This window comes from Coffea eugenioides, chromosome 9 (genome assembly GCF_003713205.1).
Source record: "Coffea eugenioides isolate CCC68of chromosome 9, Ceug_1.0, whole genome shotgun sequence".
Taxonomy (NCBI): Eukaryota; Viridiplantae; Streptophyta; class Magnoliopsida; order Gentianales; family Rubiaceae; genus Coffea; species Coffea eugenioides.
Window position 1 is genome coordinate 8,057,706 of NC_040043.1, and position 26,544 is coordinate 8,084,249.

A 26,544-nucleotide genomic window follows, 5' to 3' on the forward strand; every position below is an offset into this window, starting at 1 on the left:
AAAAGTATACATCTCATTGGAACTTAAAAGTTTAGCATGACATGTTAGTTTAAGAATTTAGGAAAGCAAAGCTTCAAAATATGAGTATTACTATCCTACTTGGACATTCTAAGATGCAACGTATTGCTCTAAACCGTGAATCTAATAACAAGAATGCATTCTCTAAAATTCATGAAAGTTCGGAGGAGTCTCATCATTCCACCATGTGCTTCAAACGAGCCAATGCTAAGCTTACAATAGGATGGCCAAATTTGAAAGCTAAAAGATAAAAGTTTCATAATGTGCATATGTGATGTAACCTTTACGACACAAAAAGAAGATAGAATAAGCCAATTATTTCCATAGATGTCTAAATTAATAGATTGTCTTCCGCGTTGAAAGAACCCTTGTTTTCACCATTAATGCTGCACAGTATCCCTATTTGTCTCTCAAGTGATGCTGGATAACTTCATATTCATGGACAAAATCTTGTCATACATATACCTTTTTATTGGTAGTTTCAACCTAAAAACGTATAATGCTGAAATGAGTTGTTTTTTGGGACTTAACTGCACTAGGTTAAAATTGAGAAATGACCTCAAAAATTTAAGAAATAGTGCGCTACTATTTAGAAGTGAAGATCACCATTGGTGATGTATTTCAGGATTCATGGATATTTGAAATTAAATATCCACTACCACGTATTTGTAATACTAGAGGTTAATGAACATATTTCAACTTTGACTAGTTAAACATGCAACAATTAGTTGTATGTAGTGCTAATAAATATATATTTAGACAAATTAGTTATAAGAACCTGCAACTCTTAGATTCCACAATCTGGTACCTTTCAACACTTTGCCCCAGAGATCCCGAGGCATGACTACAAAGTTTGGTTGTAAGAAATAAATAAGGTATTATAATTTGGTTATCGTATTGGCATCTACTATACTCTCTAAAATCCTCGATGATGGCTCAATCTTCAGTTAATATACATGTTTCCTTAGCTCTTTGGCCTACAGTAACTTTTTGCTCCATTTTCTTGTCCCTTTTGCTTCGAAGCACTACTATTTATGGTTGCTCATAGTGTGATGAAATCTGCATACTATTCTTGTTTTGTTTGAGAATCTACAATGTCATTAGAAATGAAGTCAAAGAAGCCAAAATGTGAGAAGATTACTATCCCTACATCCAATATAGGTAGTTTAAGAGGATTTATTTTGTTGTTGGCCTCCTTGAGATCAAAGTACACTATTCGCATTGTTTCAACGAGGAAGCTAAATAAGAAATAATCACCTATTTGTTCTACTCTTATAGTAGCTAAGATGGAAACTTAGAATTGCTGGAGATTTGGCGTCCTTTTTGTAGTTTTATGAAAGAGGAGATTTGGCGTCCTTTTGTAGTTTTATGAAAGAGGAAGCTCATGCATTTGAATCGTGTTAAGTTAATATTTCAGGGTTCAATAACACATCACCACGGTTGACTATAATTATTAGTTTCCTTCTAACCAACATATATAACTTGGTCTATGGTCATATATCCCTTGCCCTCAGATTATGTTGACTGATCCCTTTGAAATGCTTCAGTATAGTAATGTTAATAATCATCTTTGCTGTAGCCAAAATTAAAAAAATCTTCTTTCTTGTACGCTGATTAATATGCCAGCATTTGCAGGCTAATCATGTGTCTACTTGATTATAAACACTAGGAGACAAACCCTTAATTAACTTGAAGAAAAGAGATAAAGCTAACTTTTAGGAAATGAGATCCTCATGGTAATAATGCATATAGGCTGGTGGGGTTGGACATTTTCAAAGAACCAGTACAAAAGCACAACACCTTCTCGCTTCATTAGAGACATGGTACCATTTCCGCTTGTGTTACAGATAGACTAAACCTTTTATTTTGGTTGTAGAAAGACAAGTATGACAGTACAACCCCTTATAGTCTATTTAAATAAAGCACTTCAAGAGCTACCACGAAAAGCTACGGGTTGTTTTGCTCTAGGAGACAAATGCTGTGTCTCATAAGTTTTGCTCTAGGAGAATATCTCATGCTACTGATTTTTATTTTCTTTAAGTTGACAACTTGACAGATAAAATCATCAAGAAAAAAAAAAGAAGTGCTGCAGAATTACAACTATTGATGCATTTGTTTCTCCCACTCTTCCTCAGATTGTTTGTATCTTGTCGATCTAATTTTTGCGAGCTTTTAAGGATCTAGTGTTTCCGCCTCTGGACCAAATAATATCTAAATCCCGTTAAAGGAGCAAAGTAGGATGCTAAGAGGGGGAAAATGCCTTTACTCAAACTCACTAGAAACTGCACTTATTGGTAAAAGTTGGGTTTCATAGGTATGGATATAAAACAAGATAAGGGATCCCTTAGCTCTGATAAAAGCTTGAGAACATACTTGGAATGATTAGTGGTCAATCCGTTGCAAAAATGAACATAAAATTTGATGAAGATGACACCATTTTGATGAAGGGGAGGAAAATTAATAACGAAAAAGAGAGATAGATAGAGAATATGAGCAGATCATGTGCAAATGTTGATGGTTAATGTACCTGGAACTTGAGAACTCATAAAGCTTCCCGCTGGGAGAGAAAATGATCAGTGCAACTTCCGCATCACAAAGAACTGATAGCTCATAGGCCTTCTTGAGAAGTCCCTTTCTCCTCTTTGAGAATGTCACTTGTCTAGTTGTTGCATCTTCTATCCTCTTAATCTGAGTTTTCCCTCTCGCCATTCTTAAAATTTTAGATAAGAAAGGTCCAAAATTAAATCCGCCAACAACCCTGAAAGGGAAATCAATGATTCCATAAAGAATCGAAGTGCAAACAACCCAGAAAAACATTTAATCAGGAATTAAAAATCTAATATAACCCCATGAACAAAAAAAAAAGTTTCCAAAAACAGAAAGAAACAGGAGGGAATGGAATTGATTGATCCCAAAAATGGGAAATCAGACAAAACCTTTTCTGGAAAGCCTCGGATCTGCAAGATCGTAGGTGAGAAAAACAGGAAAAAATTGGGTAGGTAAGACACTAGTAGAAACCCTAAAGAGAGATTTTTCAGGCAAGATGTACAGAGAAATGATATTCCGCAAAGTCCATAGTCTCTTTTTAACACCCCCCCCCCCCCCCCCCCCCCCCCCCCCCCCTGGCCCCCTCTTAAGTCTCAATTTCAACCACAGAATCTATGCAAAACATAATTGATTAAAAAAGGACCAGCAAGGTCCAAAAACTTTATCCCTTTTCTTCTTTTGGTACAAGGACGACGAAATAGACCCATCCAAAAAAGGAACAATGGAGAATAATAACTGTACAACATAAAATTTACCGTTTTTGTTAAAATAAAATATTTGTACAACAGCAAGTGGAAATTCTTGGGAACCAAGGGTTTGTTTGGATAGGGTATTATTTGAAATATTATTTGGAATAATTACTGTAGCACTTTTTGTGATGTGATGTATGTGAGATAAAAAGGTGGTTGGGAATATAAAAAGGTGAGTTGAGAAATGTGTTTATGATGCAAGTGAAATATTATTTGAGATAATATTTGGTTTGTTTGGATAGTGTATTATTTGAAATATTATTTTGGAATAATTACTGTAGCACTTTTTGTGATGTGATGTATGTGAGATAAAAAGTAGTTGGGAATATAAAAAGGTAGGTTGGGAAATGTGTTTGTGATGCAAGCGAAATATTATTTGAGATAATTTTGGTATCCAATTTTAGTTATTTTAGTTACAGATGCCGAGGGAACCAGTACATATCAAAGTGAATGTAAGTTTTCATGCTGTACATTCGTGGATCGACAGATAAAGCAAAGACCCGAGGCTGCCTGTGATCTTCATAAGTCAAAGGTAAATTTTTAGCATTTTCCTATGTAAGTTTTCTGGCAAATCTCGAGGCATTTGGCCCTCTTCTTATATTAACTTCCTTTTACCGAATTCTTGTTAATTGCTCTTTTCACAAATTGATTACTGATTATTCTTTTTCCTTTGTTGGTGTAGTAATTTTTGTTGGTATATGAATTACTTCAAGGCCAAACGGAGCAGGTTACTGGGTCTTTTTGTTCATTGAGCACTAGGGCTAGGTAATAAGTACAGTTCAGCCAAAAATGTGCCAAAATTTTTGCGACAACCAGCTTTAAAACAAATTCGGGACTCTCTAGTTGAACTGTTGCTCAGTTCATCTAATTTTATGAATCATATAGCATTTGATATAAAATGATAAAAGTTTGATATAAACATGAATTTTGTTAACTCGTACAATTAATAATTCATCATTAAATCAAAGTTGTATTAATTTGCACTAAGCATTTAAGATTTACAATAATTAGAACCAACTGAACAAAATCAACTAGGATGGCCTCTGATCCCATGAAAACGTGTTAAAATTTTCTATAGAATTATTGGAACTAGAAGCAAAGTAGGGTAGCCCCCTAGAGACATTATTAGTCTTTTGCCTCATAAAGGAGTAGAGTCTAGATAGATCCATTATGACATTATTGAAAGTAGGTAAAAACAAGGGATAATATTAGAAACCTCTCTTGAGGTTTCTCTTAATATCACTTGGCACCCCTGAGGTTTTTGAAATATCACTTATCTCCCTTAATAATTATAAAAAGACTATATTAACCCTCACTTGACACATAATTCACATATCAAATAAATGAAGTTTAAAAATGTTTAAAAAAAGCCACTTTCTTCTCTTTCCCTTTTTTCCATCATTCTCTCTTAATCACCAATTTAGTCCTCAAACTATTGCACTAAAGCCGATTTGGTCCCTTAACATTTTATCACATGCATTAAGTCCTTTAACTAAAATTCTTGTGCCAATTGAGGACCTATACGGTGTCGCCACCCAAAACATATGTTTCTGTACCCAAACCAACGGCGAGGCGGGGCTTTTTTGGAAGTAAAATATACGATTTTCTATGGGAAGTAAGATATCAACCATTTTGGGATCAAATTGGGAGCAAAAGAGTAGCGAGAGAATACAGGAAGAAATTAGGGTTCTTCCACCTATTCCCAATTCAAGGTTACAACTAAAATGTCTTCAAGTTCATCCTTTGAAGTGCATAACAGATAGAGAAATTTGGATGCGGGATTGTCAAGCTCAGCTACAAATCGATCTTCAAGGAAGGAGGCATATGGAATTTCACATGTTGGAGGATTTAGTCGAGGAAAAGCTGAATACTACAATGGAGAGGAAATCGTGAAGTGCCATTGCCAAGAATCCTGCAGAATAGTGTCTTCTTGGACTGCAGCAAATCCATCAAGAAGGTTCCATAGATGTAGAAATTACGATGTTATGAGACCAGCCAAATGCTTAAATTTTAATAATTTTCATAATGGTTGGGGTGTATTTATTTAAGTTTTATTACTAATGATGGATTAATTTTGAATGCAGACATCTCATTCTTGCAAATTTTTTTATGGTACGATCCGCCCTTGTCGGAGTATACAAAGATCACAATATCTAAATTGTTAAGGGAACTAAGGAAAGCCGAAGGAGACAACAAGGAAATGAGGATAGAAATTCAAAAATTGAAAAAAAAGCCCAGATGTTGATGTTGGCACTGGTAAGAGGCTGCATCTTATTAATGGCAGTATGGGTTCACAATGCAAGAAGAAAACCCGTGGAACTGGGACTCAAAATGTTGCATTAAAAATAGTATAATTGCTGGAAAAAATAGCCTTTAGTAGGTTTAAGCTGATTAGGCATGTTGCTGGAAAGCTGTGCAGGTGCAAACTTGTGTAAGGCCAAGTTGGTATACAATGTAATGTTCTTGTTTGTAAAGATGCATTTGTTTATTCTTGTTCCTGGACATGATAATTTATATGGTATATAAGGCCAGGTTGGACATCATAACATTATATTGTGTTAAAATTTAAAAAAATTTCGACGAAGTTTCACCTTAAAAATGAACAATCTCACCTACCAACCAAACTACCATTTTAATACATACACAATATATAAAACTAAAAGCATGAATACATGTGGTCAACTACATTTCCAGCCAGTAACAAAAGTACTCATTCACTGAAGAAGTCAATTGTAACTTAATTTAACAAAAGTTAAACACAATTCTGGGTTTAACCATGTTAACAAAAGCTATACAAAATGTGGGTTGACCCAAAGAACAGCAGCACCACGAAATTCAGTCATGCTCTATCATCTTGGACAACCGCCAGTAGCTAGTTACAATTTTATCCTTTTAGAGACAGGTCCAGCAATAGTGAAACTAAGTGACGGGATTTTTACTATCAATGCAAGTTTAATTCCGATTTTACACCCGTTGGACTGCAAGTATACAGGTCGCAATTTTAGTACAAGATGCGTATCGGGTCGATCCCACGAGGAGCAATTTAAACAATTACTAAGCCCCTGTTCTCTCTATTATTTAGACTTACAATTAATTTTTGAGCAGAGAAAGTCTAATGCTGTAATCTACAAATCTGATATACAAATCTAGTTTAACAAATGCTGAATGCAAATAGAGAAATTTCACTTAATGAAGATTCTAGGAATGTAGATTCCACTTATGGCATAAACTACACAAATGAATGGATTTACTTCTTGCTATTATTCTTGCTTAACCAGAGATTTATTTCCAAGATTACCAAGTCTCATTTTCATGATGAAATGGCTTAGAGCAATATAGATTTCCCTATTTTCATGGTGAAATACTACTACTACTCCATTTTATTTCATGAAATGCTCAATAATCCACCTAAGTGTATCTCTATTTTCATGAACATACAACTCAAGCACTACTCATGTGTTTCAATTGTTATTACCAATTCTCATTGAATAATAACACTATAAACATGCTATTGGTGATCAATCAATAACAAGAAATCACAGCTACACAAGTAGACAAGTTAACTCAAGATATAACAAGTGTAAATCACATTCAATTAGTATTATTTAGCCATAAGTTTCATCTACTCCCTAGATGAAGGAGTTTAGCTACTCATGAATGATTTAACAATCAAATTCACAAGTTTATTAATGCAAAACATCATAAAGTACAAGTATAAGAAAGATAAAAGAAAGCTTAGCCAATTGAAGGTGAAGCTCTCCAATTCCTGCTATGTTCTTGCACAATATGATTACAAGTGAAAACTCTAAATGCTTCTCTAAGAACTCTTAACTAGAGAGAAAACTTGTTGCAAGAAGGAAAACTAGCTACGTATGGTCATCCAGGCTTCTCTCCTGTATTTCTGCATAAAAGTTGGTAGAAATTCCATTCCTCTCACTTCATAATTTCCTCCACTCAGATTTTGTAAAAAAGAAGTCAAAGATATGATGTTTCCTTTTGTCCACACTCATTTGGTCTTCTCTTTTATTGCAGAAGCATGTGCACCGAATTCCCTTGCATCTTATAGCTGGAAAGTGGTATGCACACAAGAGAATTGACTGAGTCAAATTTGCAGAATTTCGGCTATAAAACGCGCCTACACAAAACGCGGTATAAACTCGCGTTTTGTCTACTCGCGTTTTCACTCTAGCCTTATTTCAACTGCGATTTTCTCATGATAAAGGCCAAACTAGCTTTTGTGCAAAACACAAAAGTTGTAGCCCTTTGAGTTAGCTTTCCAATGCTTCAAGAATCATCCAAATCGGAGCATTTGTAGCCTGAGATATGATCGAAATACTGTCACTGTTCAAACCTCTGTTTTAACTTCCGACCACAGAATGCAGCTTCTGTATTCCAACGTTTTGCCATGAAGATGGCAGAAATGGATTTCGATGTCTTCATACGAATTGTAGGTCTCTTTCTTAGCTTTAAAATGGTATAAAGATCACCTCAATCCGATAAGTGTAGCTCCCAGATATGGTCAAAATACTGAAGAGTGTCAAAACTGATTGTATTGCATTTCTCACTTGAACGTTTTTCACTTCATTCTTCTTGTTGCCACTTGAATTCATCACCAAATCTCTATTTTTTTACCTCATTTGACATCCTTTGTGATTGAATCATCATTCCTGCATAAAAATGAAGTTTTTTACCATTAAAATCAATAGAAATGCAATATTATCCACTTTTACCAAAAATATATAATTTTACCAAAAACCTCTTTATTTTATTTATAAAACTAAATAATCAACTCAAAATTAACTAATAAAATGCACTTAAAAATACGTAAAATAAACTCTTATCACTAAGTAGAGCTTCTTCATCGCAAATCCATGGCTAGTCAAGTTGTGTTATTCCCGGATCATTGGCATCATCCGGTTCATCTATAAGTCTATGAGCCTGCATATGATCAACAAGTATTGGTCAATGGAATGACTTACGGAGCAAATGTTAAGTTCATTTCGATGCTAAAAAACCTACTTTTTGCTTGGTTCTTCGCTTTTTCCCAACTGATTCAACATACGGACCATAAGCATCTATTTTCGCCTTCCTTATTCTCCAACCTTGTGCTTGTATAGAAGGACATGTCTTTTTGTTATGCCCTGGAGCTCGACAGAAGTAGCATTTGATTTTCTTCTTTCGTTCAGCAAATTCAGTGGAAAGTACTAGTTGTTGTTGTGCACTTGAAACTACAAAGTAAGAAATGAAAAAACTATTGAATTTAAGTTAAGTATGTCCTTAAATTAAATGAAATATAACTCAATTATGACTAGCCATATGTCCTCAAATTAATTAACCATTTTCTTTATGAACAGCAGCTTGTGTGTTCACTTGACAGCCTTCACCAGGTTGTTGTTCTCCAGCAACAGGTTGTTCACCCCTTGGTTGTACTTGTTGATATGGAAAAAATTTAAAAGTTAGAGAAAACAGCAAAGGTTATATGAATTTTGGCAGAATAGTAGTGTTGAAAAATATGTAGAAGAGGACGTATACCAACCTGGCTATGGTCTAAGTCAGTCCCTACAACATCAAAGTGGCTCTTGGGATGACTAGTTGGACATGTTCTTCGATTGTGACCATACCCTTGACATTTGCTACATTTGTTACTGTTGAGAGAAGGCCCCCTTCTAGTGCCATGGCAAACTAAATGCTCGGTTGGTATAACCAATGGACATTTCCTTATTGTATGTCCTTTTTTATGACATTTTGAGCAGCTTAGTTTAGTAATTCCCACTCTTGACAGCTTAGTCACTCCATTACTACTTTTTCGAGGTTCATCTGGTTCCCTCCTTCTTACTTTTTTTGGCCTATCAGGAAGTCTCAACTTCTTGGGTGGTAGGATCGGGATCTTACCAGAATCCCTCCAAGCATTAGGTCTCGGTAATGGAGCAATTGCTGGCTCGTACGCAGCCAAATATGTCTCTCTCGAGTAGCAGTTGTGCACGTAGTCCTCTGGTGTGCCATTTATTATTGGAATGCAACAAACTGCATGGCAATAGGGTAATCCCATGAGCTCCCACTTTCTACACGTGCATGTGCGTCTATCGAGATCAACAACATAGGTTCCACCATAGATATGCTGCACTTCGAATCTCTTGTTGTCTGAGTGTCTAGCAATATTGGTAGCAGCCTCAATTTTGGTCTTTTCAAGCTTTTTTTTTGAATCTTTGGACATATTACATCAGTTCTCTTCTTCATCCATTCTCTTTTTATCCGCATCCTATCCATGAGGTAAACTCTAATGGTCTCCACCATACCTAGGATTGGTTTCTCTCTAGCTTCCAAGATCACAGAATTGAAACTCTAACAAAGGTTATTCAGTAGGATATCACACTTAGTTGTTTCTCTAAAATGTGATCTTGACCATTGTGTTGGGTTTGTATTGTCCACCAGCCACTTATGAGCATTGTGGTCATACTCTTTTAAAGCATCCATCTCACTCTCAAATTTGTGCATGTATGATGATCTTGCACAAGCCCAAAATCTTACTTTTATTGATTCACCTAGATACGACTTCTTCATATTATTGTGTAGATGCCTCACACAATGGCGATGCTTCACACCCGGAGTGACTTCATGAATGGCAGACCCCAATCCCTGGAAGGGGTGTAACCATCAATTTTCTTTTTTAAAAAAGACATGTTATATTTTCATTAATGGCAGCCTAGGTAACCCAAAAAACAACAAGATTGTAAATACCTTTTGTCTATCACTGAAGAAGGTCCATGTTTTTTGTTCATGAATGCACAAGTCATATTTCAACAACTCCATGAACCACTTCCATGAGCTCTTATTCTCAATTTCCACTACTGTGTATGCAATGGGGTAGATTTAGTCGTTGGTATCAATCCCAATAGCAGTTAACAATACTCTCGGATCTGGACCCCTCAAGTGGCAACCATCTACACCAATCAATTGTCGACAACCGGCCCTGAAGCCTTTTTTCAATGCTTCAAAGCATATGTATATCATTTGAAATCTTTCCTTACCACTTATATCATCAACCATTGTCTCCATGTGCACTGTTGAGCCAGGATTGCAAGCTAGCAGCTCTTCGCAGTAGTCCCACAGCTTTATGTATTGTTGTTTGTAACTGCCATAGATCAAAAGCTTGGCCTTCATAAAGGTCTTACTCACTTGGTCTCTTGTGATGTTCACATTTAGCTCTAAGTGCACCTTCTCCTTAAATTCTGTGACACTCACCCTCTTGTTTAATCTAAGAAAGTCCATATAGTGTCTACTTAGGAAACCCGAATTGGCACACTTGTGGTGAAAAGTCCTACTGATAGGTTGCATTTTTGTCATTAATTTTATGGTTATTTCCCTCTTTTATTGTACCAAATATTTCGTTAATTAGTGGATTCTACTTATATTTGGTATTTGGTGCTAATTGTAGGAAGGTGGAGCAAAAAGTGATAAAAGAGGTTATTTTTCAAGAGTTTTTCAATTCAAGATGGAGTCTATGTGGATTATTGGCGGAAGATTAGGAAATTACCATATTTTCTTAGATATTTTATTTAGAAAACAATTGACATTATTCTTGGAGTTACCTTTTTCAATTAGAATTCTAGTTTCAGTTGTCCAAGTGAGAAGTCGAATGGGTTATTAATTAATAGTCATTAGGTATCTTATTACCTTGGCGGGGTCGGCCGCAATAGCGAAGATCGACCGCTCAGCCTTTTTGGCCAGTCTTTTGTTTTCTCTTGTTTTTCTATTAGTCCATCGTATGCCGCAGGCAATTAGGAGGAATATTTGTCATTCTTTGGACTTGGTAGTTTTTCCTTGTTCTTATTCCATCGGATTCAATCATCTCAATTTGAAGACAATGTACGCGCCAATTGTTTCTATGATTTTGCGTGGGATTTTCTCCACAGAGATAAACTAAATTTCTTTTTCTAGTCAAGGAATAATGGAGGCTTTGGTTCATCTAAAAATTGTGAGATCAAATTAATTTTATTTATTCCTCTTATTTACTGGTATTTGCATATTCTCTGATTGTAGTGCTTATGGTTGTTTTATTAATTGAGTATTCTGGGCTCGGACGTTGAATTAATTTAGCAACCTAAATGTCAATTAGAACGTTAAATCCGTAATTGTTTAATTGCTTTAAAATAGTGGCAATTGACATGATTCGGTTTGTGTCAGGGGAATACGCAGACTAATCTAAAATAATCCTGGTAGTGTGTTATTTGGTTAGAATAGGGCTCCTCTAATACGTAAGGTAATTGGGGAATTAAATCTTATGGGTGTACCTAAGATTATTTCTCGATTAGAGTAGTGATTGACGGGCGTACCTCAGTCATCGACATAGTAAGAAGGAGTTGACTATCATCGTTTGTTTGACAGTTATAACTTATTTATTAATTAATAATTGGAATTATCTTTGCATCGATGATCAATTAGGTGAACCATTGCTAAAGTTATTTCTTGACTAGAGCTGTCCAATACAATTTGAGTTTTACAGTTTGCTATTTAATTTTTATTTAATTGTAATATTTGATTAGTTAGCTTATTGTCAATTTTCAAAAAATCCCCCATTGTCAATTTGAATTTCAAAAGAGACAAATATCTCCAATCCCTGAGGATACGACCCTACTTTCCCTATATATAAATTAACAAGTTCTCGTGAATAAATTCTGGTATATCGGATTTAGCAAACTCTTCGGAGTCAGGGTAAATCTAATAACCCATTGCACATCCAGAGTCCTTACTCCAGTACTAGAATTGACTTGAAACTGCTTTTACTGGCAACTAGGATTATCATTATTATTATTGCACAGGCATCGACAACCTGTCACCTACCACAATTGCAAGATGGTCCCATGGTTCTAATAATAAAAGCATCACTATCAACCTTTTTGAAGCATAAATGAACCAGCCACAATTTACACTATTGCATTTAGCCCGCATTCTACCTAAAATGTTTACCCCATTTGCCTCCATAATAATCAATAGCTCGTTTAAATATCTGTTTATCATCAAATAACAGCCCAACAAAGAATTTTGGATCCACCATATCATGCTCAGGTCTAAACCTCACATACCTTGGCTTTTTCCTCTTTGAATTATATTCATCCGAGGCTTCACTATTGCTATTTAACTCTTCAGAATTGATTGACTCTGATTCTTCATGCACTTCAATATTTTCTCCATCGTATAACTTGAAGTCACCAGTTGTATCATTCCTATTTTGCTGCCTAATGCTCCTCCAACAACCGGCTTTTTTTGTTCATTTTTTCTGCATTCATTCTTGCCTTCAGTAGCAACTGTTTCTGTTATCTCCTTCGCTTTTTCAAGCTCTTTATCAGCACCGACAACAGATTTTTTGAAAATGACATCATCTTCATCATCCCTAAAGTCATAATCATTATCGACCAAGTTTTCATTTTCTGTAGAATCTGATTGTGCATCTTCTTCAACACAACAGCCATCTTCTTCCTCTATTAATTCAATTGGCACATTGATTTCTTCAAATGTGGTAGACTCCTCAAACGTGATGTCAACATAAAAAGAATCTTCGTTTGATATACCAGCCTCTCCAATATCCACATTTGAGCTGCCCACTTTACTATCAATAAATCTAATGTGAAATTCCTGCACCAAGTATACCTCAACCACACCAGTTTGTTTCCCAATAGAGGCCGTGTCTATAACATCATCCTCACTTTCTATATTGCGAAGTTTGAAGATACAATCTCCACAAGGAACTCTATAAAGCAATTTGACATTTTCTTCACATCCGACAAAAGTGCAGAAGCCATGGAGATGTGACATGTTAACTACATTCACTATAACACCTTCAAAGGATTCCATACTACCCCCCACATACTTTTCTTGTGGTGGTCCAAAATATACCTCACCGTAATACATTTTTAGTGTAAAACAGTCTAGCTCATGTCCTGTGTTTTTTTTTGGTACAAAAGACAAAAAAAAATTTTAATTAGGCATCCACATGCTCGGTCACTATCTTGTAACCCAATTAAGTAGCATGAGAACAACAACATAGTGTTATTTTCACAGCAAAGGGACCACCGAAACTAAAGTAATAAGGGAGGCCACTACACATATCATGCCATACCCCACATCTCATATGTACCAAAACCTTATCATTGAAATTAGAAAAGGAAAAATCTGACAACTATAATTCAACAACCAACCACTTATTTCAGATGCAAACTTCAACTTGTTAGGAAAAATATTAACTTCAAACACTTATAAGTAGGCCAAGACTTACCGGAAATCCTCACTGCCAATCCGTCGGAGTTTTCATCCTCGAGCTTTTCCTTGCTCCACTGTGCCGTCCGTAAACCAGTTTCTTCATTCCACTCTGTTTCCTTCATCTTATCTTATTCGATTGGTGGCAGTTTGCGTCAGAAAAAAGCCCTAATTTTGCTCACCTATTTTGCTTCAAAGGTTTTCCCCAATTTGGTCCCAAAATGGTTGATGTCTTGCTTCCCGTAGAAAATCGTATTTTTTACTTCCAAAAAAGCCCCTGCCTCGCTGTTGGTTTGGGTACAAAAATATATGTTTTGGGTGGCGACACCGTATAGGTCCTCAATTGGCACAAGAATTTTAGTTAAAGGACTTAATGCATGTGATAAAATGTTAAGGGACCAATCGGCTTTAGTGAAATAGTTTGAGAACTAAATTGGCGATTTTCTATAGAATTACTGGAACTAGAAGCAAAGTAGGGTAGCCCCCTAGTGACATTATCACTCTTTTACCTCATAAAGGAGTAAAGTCTAGATAGATCCATTATGACATTATTGAAAGAAGGTAAAAACAAGGGATAATATTAGAAACCTGCTTTGAGGTTTCTCTTAATATCACTTGGCACCCCTGAGGTTTTTGAAATATCACTTATCTTCCCTAATAATTGTAAAAAGACTATATTAACCCTCACTTGACACATAATTCACATATCAAATAAATGAAGTTTAAAATTTTTTAAAAAAAAGTCACTTTCTTCTCTTTCCCTTTTTTCCATCATTCTCTCTTACTCATTTTTTGGATGACTATGCAATATTTTATTTGTAAACTATAATAAATTAAAATTTGTTTATTTTTTATTTTTTGTGATTGTGATGAAGTGGGGTATGATTAATTTGTTTATTTTGAGTTAATTTTTATAATGATTGGTACAATTTAATAGTTTAGGCAAGGATTGAAAAGATGTTGAAAAAAATGTAAATTTCATAAGAAATAGATTTTAAGCATATGGAGTTAAAGTGGAACAAGTGTATTTCTTTTTAAATATCTTTTTTTATTTTTCAAATTTATATTTTTATGGGGCATAGCATTATGATGTGGTAGTACTTCAGGAGATTTTTTTAAAGTGATGGTTTTCTTGAAGTGAACAAAATGGTTTAGAAATATTTTTTATTTAGCAAGTGAAAAGGCAGTTTAGGGCTTTTAAAAATTTTGTTATACAAATAACAAAAGTAAGGGAAGTGATTTTTTTTTTAAAATCTTAGGGGTACCAGGTGATATTAAGAGAAATATCAGGGGAGGTTTCTGATATTATCCCTAAAAAAAAGGCTAACCTAATCAAGATATCATGCAATTTAACAATGTGTAATGAATAGTCAAATAATGCTGGTGAATCGAAAGGTAACTAGCTGCTCATGAACAAAATCAACTAGGGTGGCCTCTCATCCCATTAAAACGTTTTAAAATTTTTCATAGAATTACTGGAACTAGAAGCAAGGTAGGGTAGCCCCCTAGAGACATTATAAAGATTGTTTGGATTGTAAGTTATTTGGGATTATTTGGGATATTTTTACTGTAGCACTTTTTGTTATGTGATGTATATGAGATAAAAAGATATTGGGAAGATAAAAAGGTGTATTGAAAATTGTAAAGATGATGTAAGCAAATAAAATTGGGGAAATATGAAGCAATCCAAACAAACCCAATTGTTACTCATTTGCCTCACAATGGAGTAGAGTCTAGATATATCCATTATGCCATTATCAAAAGAAGATAAAAACACGGCCATCCTAGTCAAGATATTTATGCAATTTAACAACGTGTAATGAATAGTCAAATAATGCTAGTGAATCGAAAGGTAACTAGCTGCTCATGAACATGGGTTCCGTATGGAATAAGTGTTTTTGGAGTTATTATTTAAAATTTTTACTATAGCAGTACATGTAAAAAAGAATTAGAGTAGAATAGTTCGTGTGAATTTTGTGTTTTTCAAAATGTACTTTTGGTTATTTTTAAAATTTAAAATTTTATTGAGGTTGTTTAAAAAATTTTAAAAATTTCATCATTCACTATTACCCACCATTGTCCCTCCCTTCATCTATTGCCACCACCAGCCTCCCCCTCTGCTCTTTCCCTCCTCTTCCCCTTGCTTCTCCTTCGTCATCCCCCTCTATCTTTCCTTCTTTCCCTCCTTTTCCTTCTCTCCTCCTACAATCTCTCCCCTTTTTAGTTGCACTGGTCCTCCTTGGCATAATTAGAGAAGGGGAGAAGGGAGGAAAAAGGGAGAGGGAAAGAATGGAAAAGAGAGGTGGGGGGAAAGCCGGAGTAAGAAAGGAAGGGAGGGAGAAAGAGAAAAATTGAAAAAAAAAAAAGAGAGTAGGGTGGATGCCGACAATTGCTGTCGGTATTGGTGGATGATACTGGTGTGTGAAAGAAGAAACAAGTTTAAGATTCATTTTATTTTTTATTTTTTTAGTGTATTTGAACGTGTGTTTTTAGATTTGCTATGGGATTTGTTACCATAAACTCTAAAAATAGTTTGTGTAAAAAATATTCAATCCAAGCACGCTGTATGAGTAATCAGTAAGTGCAACCAATTACTCCTAGAGTAGTTGGCTACTAAGAGAGTTTTAAGGTTCTACTTAGATGTAAGTCAAGAAGTCAAATTCCTTGATTTGTATTCTAATCCAAGATTTCTTGAAAAAATTTTGCCAACGGATGTATAGGTACCCGTCTGAATCAGTGGTGGTTCCCCTCAAGCTCTCCCCTTGACCCTCTTGGATCCTCCTCTCCCCTAGTGTAGATTAGGAGTAAGTATATATTAGAATCTATCGTGTTTGGCAAAAATTTTCTAATATAGAGTATGAGTAGATATAGATTAAAATTGATCGTGTCCAATAAAAAAAAAAACAAAAATCAATGCGTGCGTTTTCTTTCTTTCTTGGGATAAACTAGACTACATTCCATTACCTTAAAAGGGAATCTACAGTGATTTAAGATGGGAGGTTGAGCTCACATCCTTGTCAACACTTTGGCAGATTAATTTGCAGCGGGAAATCGGCATCAATTGTCCCAAAAGTTAAAGCACTTCCTAGTTACCAAGAGTGAACAGAGTTTGATGAGGTTTGTCCGTACAACGTCCGAAGATTTCATTGTCCGTCCGTACAGTTTTTGTCAGCCTCCTACCAATAACTAGGCGGCAGCTCAGCAACGTTGAGACAGCGTCAACTTGCTCATGTACTCTTCTGGCCGCAGTCGGTCTGGCTCATCGTATTATTAATGACTGTGACTTTCCTTTGCCATTTGCATTTTCTGTGGTACGAATTTTTCTACATTGAGAAGATCTCATTGTCCTCGATTTTGGTATGGTTAGTTGGGACCAATGTTTCCTTTGATTTCCTTTTTATTTGGGATAATGTATTGGTATGTTTTTTAAAATCTTAACTGTGAAAATATTCGAAAGTCATTTACCGTGTTCTGCAATTGGCAAAAAATCTGAATGTCCTTCTCCTTTTGAATTAATTATTTTTTGAAGTGTTTTTGAAATATTTTATATAATAATTTATATAAAAAATTTTTACTATAGATGCTTTTGGAATATATTTTGGAGTATTTTTAAAATTTAAAAAATATTTAGAATAGTTTTTAAAAAATTAACACTACTACTCATCACCACCACCGATCCTCCCTCCTCCTCTCTAAACCTCTTTCCTCCTCCCTCTCTTTCTTCCTCCTCCTCCCTCTTCCTTTTCCTTCTCTCCCCTCCTTCCCTTCCCTTACCCTCCTCTCCTCTCTCCTTTTCCATCACACCCCACCCCACCCCTCCCCTCCTTTAATACATGGCCTCGATGGGCGTGGTAAGAAATGGGAGAGGAAAGGGAAGGTGAAGGGAGGAGGAAAGGGGAGGAAAGGAAAGAGAGGGAGCAGGAAGATGGAGGGAGAAGAAAGAGGAATGAGGGGGTGGTGATGATAGATGAAAGAAGAAGATGGTGTAAACTATTTGCATATTTTTTATTTTTTATTTTGTATATTTAGAGTTTTTTTGATATATTGTATGGATTTAGTGTTTCTAGAGTTATTTTTATTTATGTATTATTGTAATATTATATATGAAAAACTTATTTTTCAAAAAATGAAGAATCCAAACAGAGTCATTGTTCAATTTTTAGCCATCTAACTATTAAACACATATTTTTGTCCCTCAAGCTTATAAAAAAAATATACTCTCCACCCATTTTGTTAGAAATAATTTAAAAAATCTCTTCTAAGATTTATGATGATATCACTTGCTATTCTTGAAATATTAGAAATATCACTTAATTCCCATATCAGTGGAGATAGGACCATCGATCACTATCATAGCAGAATTGGCAAAACTATCCTTACAACTTTAACAAGTTTTAGGCAAAACATTATGGAAGATAAAAATTTTAAGCAAAACATGTAAATCTTATATTATAATCAAATTTGTAGAAAATTCAATATAAGACAATATAAAAGAGTGGAACCGGAAGAAATATATATATATATTGTTAAACGATTATTGCAAGAGTATTTTAATGACACAAGAGCGAGATTGCTACAAAAGGTATGGTTTTATAGGTGGCTAGTGGTTATTTTAAAACTTTAGGAGTGCCAAGTAATGTTAACATACATCAAGGGTAGGGAATATACCCTTTTACAAGTTTGGGGAAGCAAAAGTATGCACTTAATAGTTAGAGGATTAAAAGTTGACCAACTTAATAATTAGAGAGCCATCCAAATTTTTTACCCTCTGCTTTTTTATACATTGGAAATTAGAGAATGAATAAATGAGAATTGAATTGTCACGTACTTGCTAAGGAGAGCTTGAATGTCTTTTATTTAAAGTGGCACATAGAGAAGGAATAAAGGAGAACTGAGTATGCCATATACTAAGAAAAGTCAAGTGCATTTAAGCTAAAGCGGCAATTGAACAAAGGTTAGTCTATAGTGATAAAATCAAAAGTTGAGATTTGGGGGTAAGGCTAACAAAGATGAACATTTGTGGTTGTTGAGGAAGTCTCCTTAAAGTTACGGTTGATACTCTGGAATCACGCATTTTAGGTTCAAATCTCCCTTTTTACTTCTTAAATCTTATCTTTAACTTGATTATATATATATATATATATATATATATATATATATTTTATATTTTATATACTCTCCTCTCTCTAAAATACAAACTAGTTTAGGCTGTACTTTGGAGTCAAGCTTTGATCAAGTGAAGATCAAGCTTCAATCCTTGTTAGTGTTCCTCCATTCTTATTCAATAAACTTTATTTAAACATATATTGTGTTATGAATGGTCGGTGAAGCCACATGATATTCACATTTATTTACTTGTTTATATTCTATTTATATTCATAGATCTCATGGCTAGTTATACCGTCTGATCTATTATTAATGACAGTCTGACTGCGACCCACTTCCCTACTTTTCTTGTTCATGCTTATTAATTTTCTTATTATTTTCCTGGTTTAGGGACTAACCCTCTTGCATATTTGTCAAAGGCTTAGAGGGTAAAATCTAATTTTTAGAAGGATATAATTTTGACATCTTAAGGAAATATAAGGCAGTTTATTTTATCGCCCTTCTCCTTTTTATCTGCCAGTGACCCTATTAACATCTAATGCCAGAGAAATATGCATACACCCTTTTGTATCATCTAATGCCAGAGAAATATGCATAGACTCGCATGTTTGTAACTTTTCCGGATCCTGTCTTCTATAAATTAGAAACTCAAAAAAATAACATTGTTTCTTTTTTATTCTTTGGAGTGGCTAATGACCCGGAATATGACAGTAGTTAGTAGAGAAGATTTGACTACTTAATTGTGAGACAATTTTTAAATTTAAGGAATTATAAAAGGAGAAGAAGACAAAATATAACACGTGGCCTTTAAAACCTCTACCAATGTCCGTCCTAATCTTGTAATTATTTATTCATTCAATTTTTTTCTTTATAAAACATTGCGTCCCTTATTCTATGATGAAGAAAAAAGCACAAATTTTAACGCTACTATATTTTGATCATTTTAATGGTAATTCTATAAAATAAGATTTGACGGCATAAAAAGGCGGTAGGCTTTAATAATCAAAAAACACGTAGTCATACACAACTTTAATTGTTTCATCCCTAAAATTACCAGAAAATTGGACCAAAACTACCTGAAAATAGGAAGGACTAGAACATACAATTTGTACGTAATATACACATCACCAAATGCAATACAAGTAGCATTTTCAATATATATTTCATCCATCAATGTAGAAGCTGCTTTTGCCTCATAATTAGTAAGTTCGGCGCAGCTTGAAATAACATGCCTTTTACAGTAGTATAAAGAAAAGTGAGATAAACCATAAAAGAAGAAAAACAAGTTATACAAAATCATGTAGATTGATAAATTGTTCATCTTTTTTTGGGACAATTTAACTATAGGAGGTCCGATAAACAGTTGCATTTCTACCTCCTTTACTTATCTCAGTGACAAGGGTTATTGACTAATTTTTAGTTCCACTCATCACTCTTCATATTGCAAATTCATTTTCTCCACAAAAATATAAATTGCTCAACAAATAGGTTTGCCATACACAAACTAAACATTAATGGTAGTAACACTTTTGGGAGGTGCTAAATTAAATCTCATAGCCCTTCACCTTAAATCCTCAACATTTGGTTCATTTATTACTTTATTGCTACCATTAAAAATTGTACAAAATGTGAATTTGAAATAGAGGTTCATAGGTTTAGGCCTTACCTAATACATTTATTTTTGTTTCCGAGTTTTCCCTTACGTCGGAGTTCCCTTCCCTATAAAGAATTTGGGTGTTTTGTTGAAAGATGAAGAATGAATTTAGTAACTTCGATTATCCGTCCCTATCCAACATCATAAAGTTGGAATAGATTTTTTTTTTTTTTTGGATCATTCTAGGGTATATATATATATAAATTAATAATGTTATGAGTAACAATAGTAATCTCTACCTTTTCTCGCAATTCCATATTTTCATTTAGGAGAATTTTCTCCTGAATTTTGGGATGGCATGCAAATTAAGAAGATTAACCATGCCAATTCACATGAAATGCACAAACTTTATTCTTTATGAAAATGCAAACGAATGAATAAGCAACTTCTGAATTTTCAAATGCGTATTTTACCTCTTTTTTCAGCTAATGAATGCGCTCCCAAAATAATTGGCTCCGCAGGAGAATTGAACATTCGATTTTGACCATCAAATTCTACATTCTGATCAAATCATTTTAGAGATGCCTATTGCAACACGTAACTTTCTTGACCTAATGATGCTTAAACTTTTCTCCAGTTGACCACCTATCTGTTGCAGTTCATCAACAGAGGAGGAATCTAAACCATCTCCCAAGAACTTTCTGCAACATACAAAATTATGCTGTTTTTCATCTCCAAAAACTGTACGAAATTCGTGTTGTTGTACGATAAGGAATGAGTTGTGCTTAAAACTTAAAACTTTAGTTTCTTTATGAAGCTCAACTTTCTTTTTTCTCAGAATTGCAATCTCTTCTTCAAAATTCTGCACCCAAAAAAAAAAAAAAAAAAAAAAAAAGAAGCTCAGCACGAATCAAAAGATGTAGCAGAATAAATTCGAAGACAAGATTCTTTAAGTCAAAGAATCAGTTGGCACTGACCCATGATCTTGAATGAGATTCCCAGAATCAAGAATCAAGTGAATGTAAGACATTACAGCTATTCAATACCCTGTTCAAAGGATCTTGGCTGCCATTCCGAGAAATCAAGAAAGTGAATGCCATGAAAATGCTTATTTTGGATTTTGAACGCAATTCATAGGCTCATGTAACTAATATTTGATACCAGCACACAGTTAAACACTTAATACCCGCTATTCAAAGAAAATGCAAAAGGTTACTTCGCATGTGAAAATGGAGCATAAAACTCAACTAGATACCATTCATCCCTAAAAACAAAACAAGATAAACGTCACAAATGGTAAACAGATATAGCACAACAGCACAAGAAATTAACTCTTTAGTGGAGAGGAGATGCCAAAAGCACGTATATCCAGTCAAGGGAAAGGAAAAGATAAAAAAAAAAAAAGAAAAAGAAGAATTTTCTAAACACAAAACTTTCTCCATGAACATATTTAAATATACTCACTTAATCACAGAAGCAAAAAAGATGCTGTTGCTACTGCTTGCATGTATATGAAACAATGGCAAGGCAAAACAATGGAAAAAGCTTTACCGGAATATGCTGATCAGTTTCTGACATGTGCTTGTAGAGCCATTTTTTCGCTTGGACATATATTCCTGATAATCTTCTGGTAGCTGTACTTGTGGCACTAACGCAATTAAATCATTGCACGCAATATTACTCAGTGAAGAATTTTAAAATAAAGTTTCTCATCCTGATTTCTGATATTATATCCGTTCATGGATCTAGAGACTTCAAACTAGCTATTTTCATCCCCAGATTTTGTTTCTTTTCTTGTTATCAATAATCTGAGAGAATTTTCTACGGCAAATGACCTTTTCCGTCATTCACCATTAACTCATCATCTTATTTTGTCCATTGCATGTATAAAGAACTTATTAAGTCCTTCAACTTATGAATTAGGTTTCAAAAGGCTTCTAGAAAACATTTCTTCTAACATAATATCACAATAGAAACACGAGTTCTCCATGGGTTATAGATCGAAAGAGTTAGAAGTCAAGATCTGCAACCCTAAGTTGATCACAATAGACCAAGTACATAGGATGGAAAGAATCCATCCACCTTTTGCATTATCGAGGCAAAATTTGATGACCAATTTTTTTTTTTCCTAAATCACATCGAGAGAAAGAGAGGACGAGGGAGAGAGAGAGAGAGAGAAACAGACAGCAAATGGCCAGAGCTATAGATTCAATAATGAGAGAGGAAAAGAGAGAGCAAATAGGTATAATTACTGACAAATACATCGAAATAGACCAGGCCACTAATAAATCTAACGTGCCTCTATCTTCAAGTCAATCGAAAAACTTAAAACCACACCTGCAAGTAATTTCACCCATCTACACTTTCCATCTGATACGATCTCTAGCTCTTTCTATTTGTGCTCTCTCTCTCTCTCTCTCTCTCTCTCAACACACACACAAACACACACATATATATATGTATGTATGTATTTATATGTATATATGTGTATGTATATGTAGGTGTATTTGTTTGTGTAGTATATGTGTGTGAATATGTGTACATATATATGTGCAAATTTAGAAAGAATGAAGTTGATTACCAAATTTTGTCCTAATAATGCATTATGTGTTAGACCCTTTCCCTTTTATTTACTTAATCTGTTGTGATTAACCAAGGGTGCAGGTTTAGGCTTTAATAATTTTTATCTATTGCCCTTGGAGAACTTTCACGTCTCTCACTTGACTGGCATCTATCAAGCCAATTTGGAAAGAATTTTGCTCAGGCACCTTTTTTAAGACCCAAGAGGCAATTCGAAAAACACAATAGGTTCTATTTAAACTAAAGAGACAAAATAGGGTCATGAGTTAAACTGTTGAATGAGGTTATCTATCCACCCTTCCCATAAAAGTAAAGAGACATGAAAAGAAGATGAGAACAGGCCATTAATTTAAAACCCATAAAGTGTCATATTTATCACTAATACAAGACCTAATAAGTTTGTATTTGACAGAAAATGTGTGACAAAATAAATTTTTGCAAAGAATAAGTGATTGACAAATAAATTTTTGCAAAGAATAAGAGATTGACAGAGATTGAATACTTCCTATAGGGAGACTTTGCTCAAAGTATCACAACTTTTATAGTTTAGCACAGAAAGGAGCCAGTCCTTAATACATTACCATCATGTTGATTTAGGAATTTTAGGAAGGAATTTCGAGTCCGAATTATTGTTGGTATGAATTTCAATTAAAAAAAAGGATTCCAAATAATTGTTGACATATGTAATTACATCAAATTGTTTTAAACTACGAGTCAATGAGAAATCTTTAAATCTTCAAAAACTGTACTCAATATTTATTTCTATTTATAAAACACCCAAATTCATCATATACAAAAATTAAAATTCAATCAGAGCAATATTGGAGAACCAAATATGATTTAGTGATTAAACATTTTTTCTTGATTCAAAACGAGGGTTCATTTATGATGTTTGCAATTCATTTATACCTTCAACTTCCAACCTTATCCTTCTGAAAATATTTGTCAAATTGGTGTCATAAAAAATTTTTCTTTCATCAAGTTAGGTTTTTAACAATAAAATTTTCCGTTATTTCCTTCTTAAAGTTGAAAGTAAGCCAATCCAAGTAAAATTTGTACCAACACAGCTAATAAAAGTAAGTTACAGAAAAGCCTTGGATCCTCAATTGTGTCAAATGGTACTGCCATATTGTCTCCACCGAAATTATACATCTCATTGGAACTTAACTTAGCATAACAGGTTAATTTAGGAGATTTAGGTAAGCAAAGCTTCAAAATAGGAGTACTCCTATCCTGCTTAGACGTTCTCCATGATTAGACGTTCTCCATGACTCCAATAACAAGGATGCATTCTCTCAATCTTGAAAGTTCGGAGGGAATTGAGAAGGTTCCTCGTAGTACTAATGCATATAGGCTGGTGTGATTGGACATTTTCAAAGAACAAGTACAAAAGCACAACAACTACTTACCGGCTTCATTATAGACATGGTACCATTTCCACTTGTATTCAGTATAGCCCCTCATAGTCTATGTACACAATGTGATCTAAGAACTACTACGCAAGGTTACTGCTTGTTGGGATGAAATGCTGCGTCTCATAACATTTGCTACTGATTTTTATTTTCTTTAAGTTGACAACTTGGCATAAAACATCATCTCCAAAAAAAAAAAAAAGTGTTGCAGAATTAGCACTGTTGATGACATTGGTACTTCCTCAAATTGTGTGTATCTTTGTCTATCTAAGATTTGCTGTGCTTCCAAGTTCCAAGGATCTATTATTTGCACCTCCGGACGAAATAATATCTAAACCCCTTCAGTCAAACTCATTAAAAAATTGCACTTATTGGTAAAAATTGATTTCATAAGAACGGACATAAAACCAGATAAGGGATCCCTGATCCCTTAGCCCTGACAAAAGCTTGAGAACATGCTTGGAATGATTAATGGCCAATCCGTTGTAAAAGTGGACAAAAAATCTGATTAATATGATACCGTTTGCTGAAGAGAGACAGATAGAGATTATGAGCAGATCAGTTGCGATTGTTGATGGTAAATGTACCTGGAACTTGAGAGTTCATGATGCTACCCCCGATCAGTGCAACTTCTGCATCACAAAGAGCTGAGATAGCTCAAAGGCCTTCTTGAGAACTCCCCTTCTCCTCTTTGACAATGTCACTTGTCTGCTTGTTGCACTTTCTATCCTCTTAATCTGAGTTTTCCCTCTCAACATTCTTACAATTGTAGATACGAAACGAGGTGCAAAATTAAATCCACCGACGACCCTGAAAGACAAATCAATGATTCCATAAAGGGTTAAAGTGCAAACAACAAAAAACACTTGATCAAGAAAAATCTAAAATAAACACATGAACAAAAAAGTTTCCAAAAAACGGCAAGAACCCGGAGGGAGTGGCACTGATTGACCCCAAAAAATGGAAAACCAGACAATATCTTTTCTGGGAAGTCTCAGATCTGCAAGATGGGAGATGACAGAAGCTGGAAAATATTGGGTAGGCAAGACACTAGTAGAAACCCTAAAGAGAGATTTTTTAGGCAAGATGTACAGAGAAATGATATTCTTCAATATCTTTGTAGTCTTTTTCTTTTTTTTTTTTATCTCATAAGTCTCAAATCTCAACCACAGAATAATCAGTAAAGCGCGTGTTTTCTTTCTTTCTTGGGATAAAACTAAACGACGTTCCATTACCAACCGAGTTTGATGATTTTGCCCGTACAATTTTGGCAAGATGTCACTGTTCGTGCGTACGGCGTCACGTGCTTGTGTACGCTTCTGGCTGCAGTCGGCTCTTACCACTTGTTAATGACTCTGACTTTTCTTTGTCATTTGCATTTTTTGTGGTAACGAATTTTTCTACTATGAGAAGTGTCTCATTATCCTCGATTGGTATGGCTAGTTGGGACCTGTCCTTCCTTTGATTTTTTATTTTTGTGGAATAATGTATTGGCATTTTTTTTAAAAATATTGATCCTGAAAATATTTGCAAATCATTTATTGTGTTCTTCTTTTTTAATATATTAGGACCTTGAGGATGAACAAATGAGAATGGAACTTGCCACATACTCCCTAAGGAAAGTTGAATATCTTTCAAGACAATGTGGCACTTCGAGAAGGAATAAAGGAGAATTGAGTATGACATATTGATAAGAGTATATTTTACGTATTTTTAGTGTGCTTTATTAATTAGTTTTGGTGTGTTTTATTTAGTTTTATAAATAATTAACTAAGATTCTAGTGAAAATATGCATTTTGTGGTTAAAGTATGAAAATTGCATTTCTATTGATTTTTATGGTAAAAACTTCATATTTTGTAGGTTTAATGATTCAATCATCAAATGAAGTGCATTGAGAAAATATTTGGATGATTGAAGATGGATTAAAATGGTGAAAATAAAATATGAAGTGTAAAAGGAAAAATGCAATTTGAATCAAGAAAAAGTCAGCTTTGACAATTCAGACACATTTTCGTATTTTGACTATATCTGGAGCTACACAGATCGGATCAAGGTGATCTTGGTACCATTTTGAAGCTAAGAGATATATCTACATTTGGTGTGAAGACATCAAAGTCCAATTCGGCTGTTTTCCTAGTCAAAATGTCAAAATACAGAAGTCAAAGTCTGCTGCTGAGAGCTGAAAACGCGGAATTGACCAGTCAGTGGTATTTTTATCATATCTCGGTCTAGACAGCTCCAAATTGGATGATTCTTGAGGCATTGGACAGCTATTTCAATGGA

The 26,544-nt window shown here is 34.5% G+C and overlaps 1 protein-coding gene and 1 long non-coding RNA gene across 3 annotated transcripts in view; both read right to left on the bottom strand.

Annotated features, from left to right (window-relative positions):
- The window catches only part of LOC113783026 (MADS-box protein SOC1-like), a 76,157-nt gene that overhangs the window by 26,411 nt on the left and 23,202 nt on the right, over positions 1 to 26,544 (bottom strand). The window contains exons 1-2 of one of the 2 annotated variants that reach the window (XM_027329036.1): positions 2,955 to 3,082; positions 2,546 to 2,776 (exon numbers count right to left, since the gene is read on the bottom strand). The exons of the other annotated variant lie outside the window; for it this stretch is intronic. Of the exons in view, the coding sequence (XP_027184837.1) occupies positions 2,546 to 2,727 (182 nt within the window). The 5' untranslated portion in view covers positions 2,728 to 2,776; positions 2,955 to 3,082. Of the gene's footprint in view, positions 1 to 2,545; positions 2,777 to 2,954; positions 3,083 to 26,544 lie in introns of those variants that run through there. 2 annotated transcript variants of the gene reach the window in all.
- LOC113783028 lies at positions 20,656 to 22,747 on the bottom strand. The gene is made up of 2 exons (XR_003469879.1): positions 21,246 to 22,747; positions 20,656 to 21,130 (listed from the first exon to the last, which is right to left on the bottom strand). It is a non-coding gene; the product is annotated as an uncharacterized LOC113783028 (long non-coding RNA).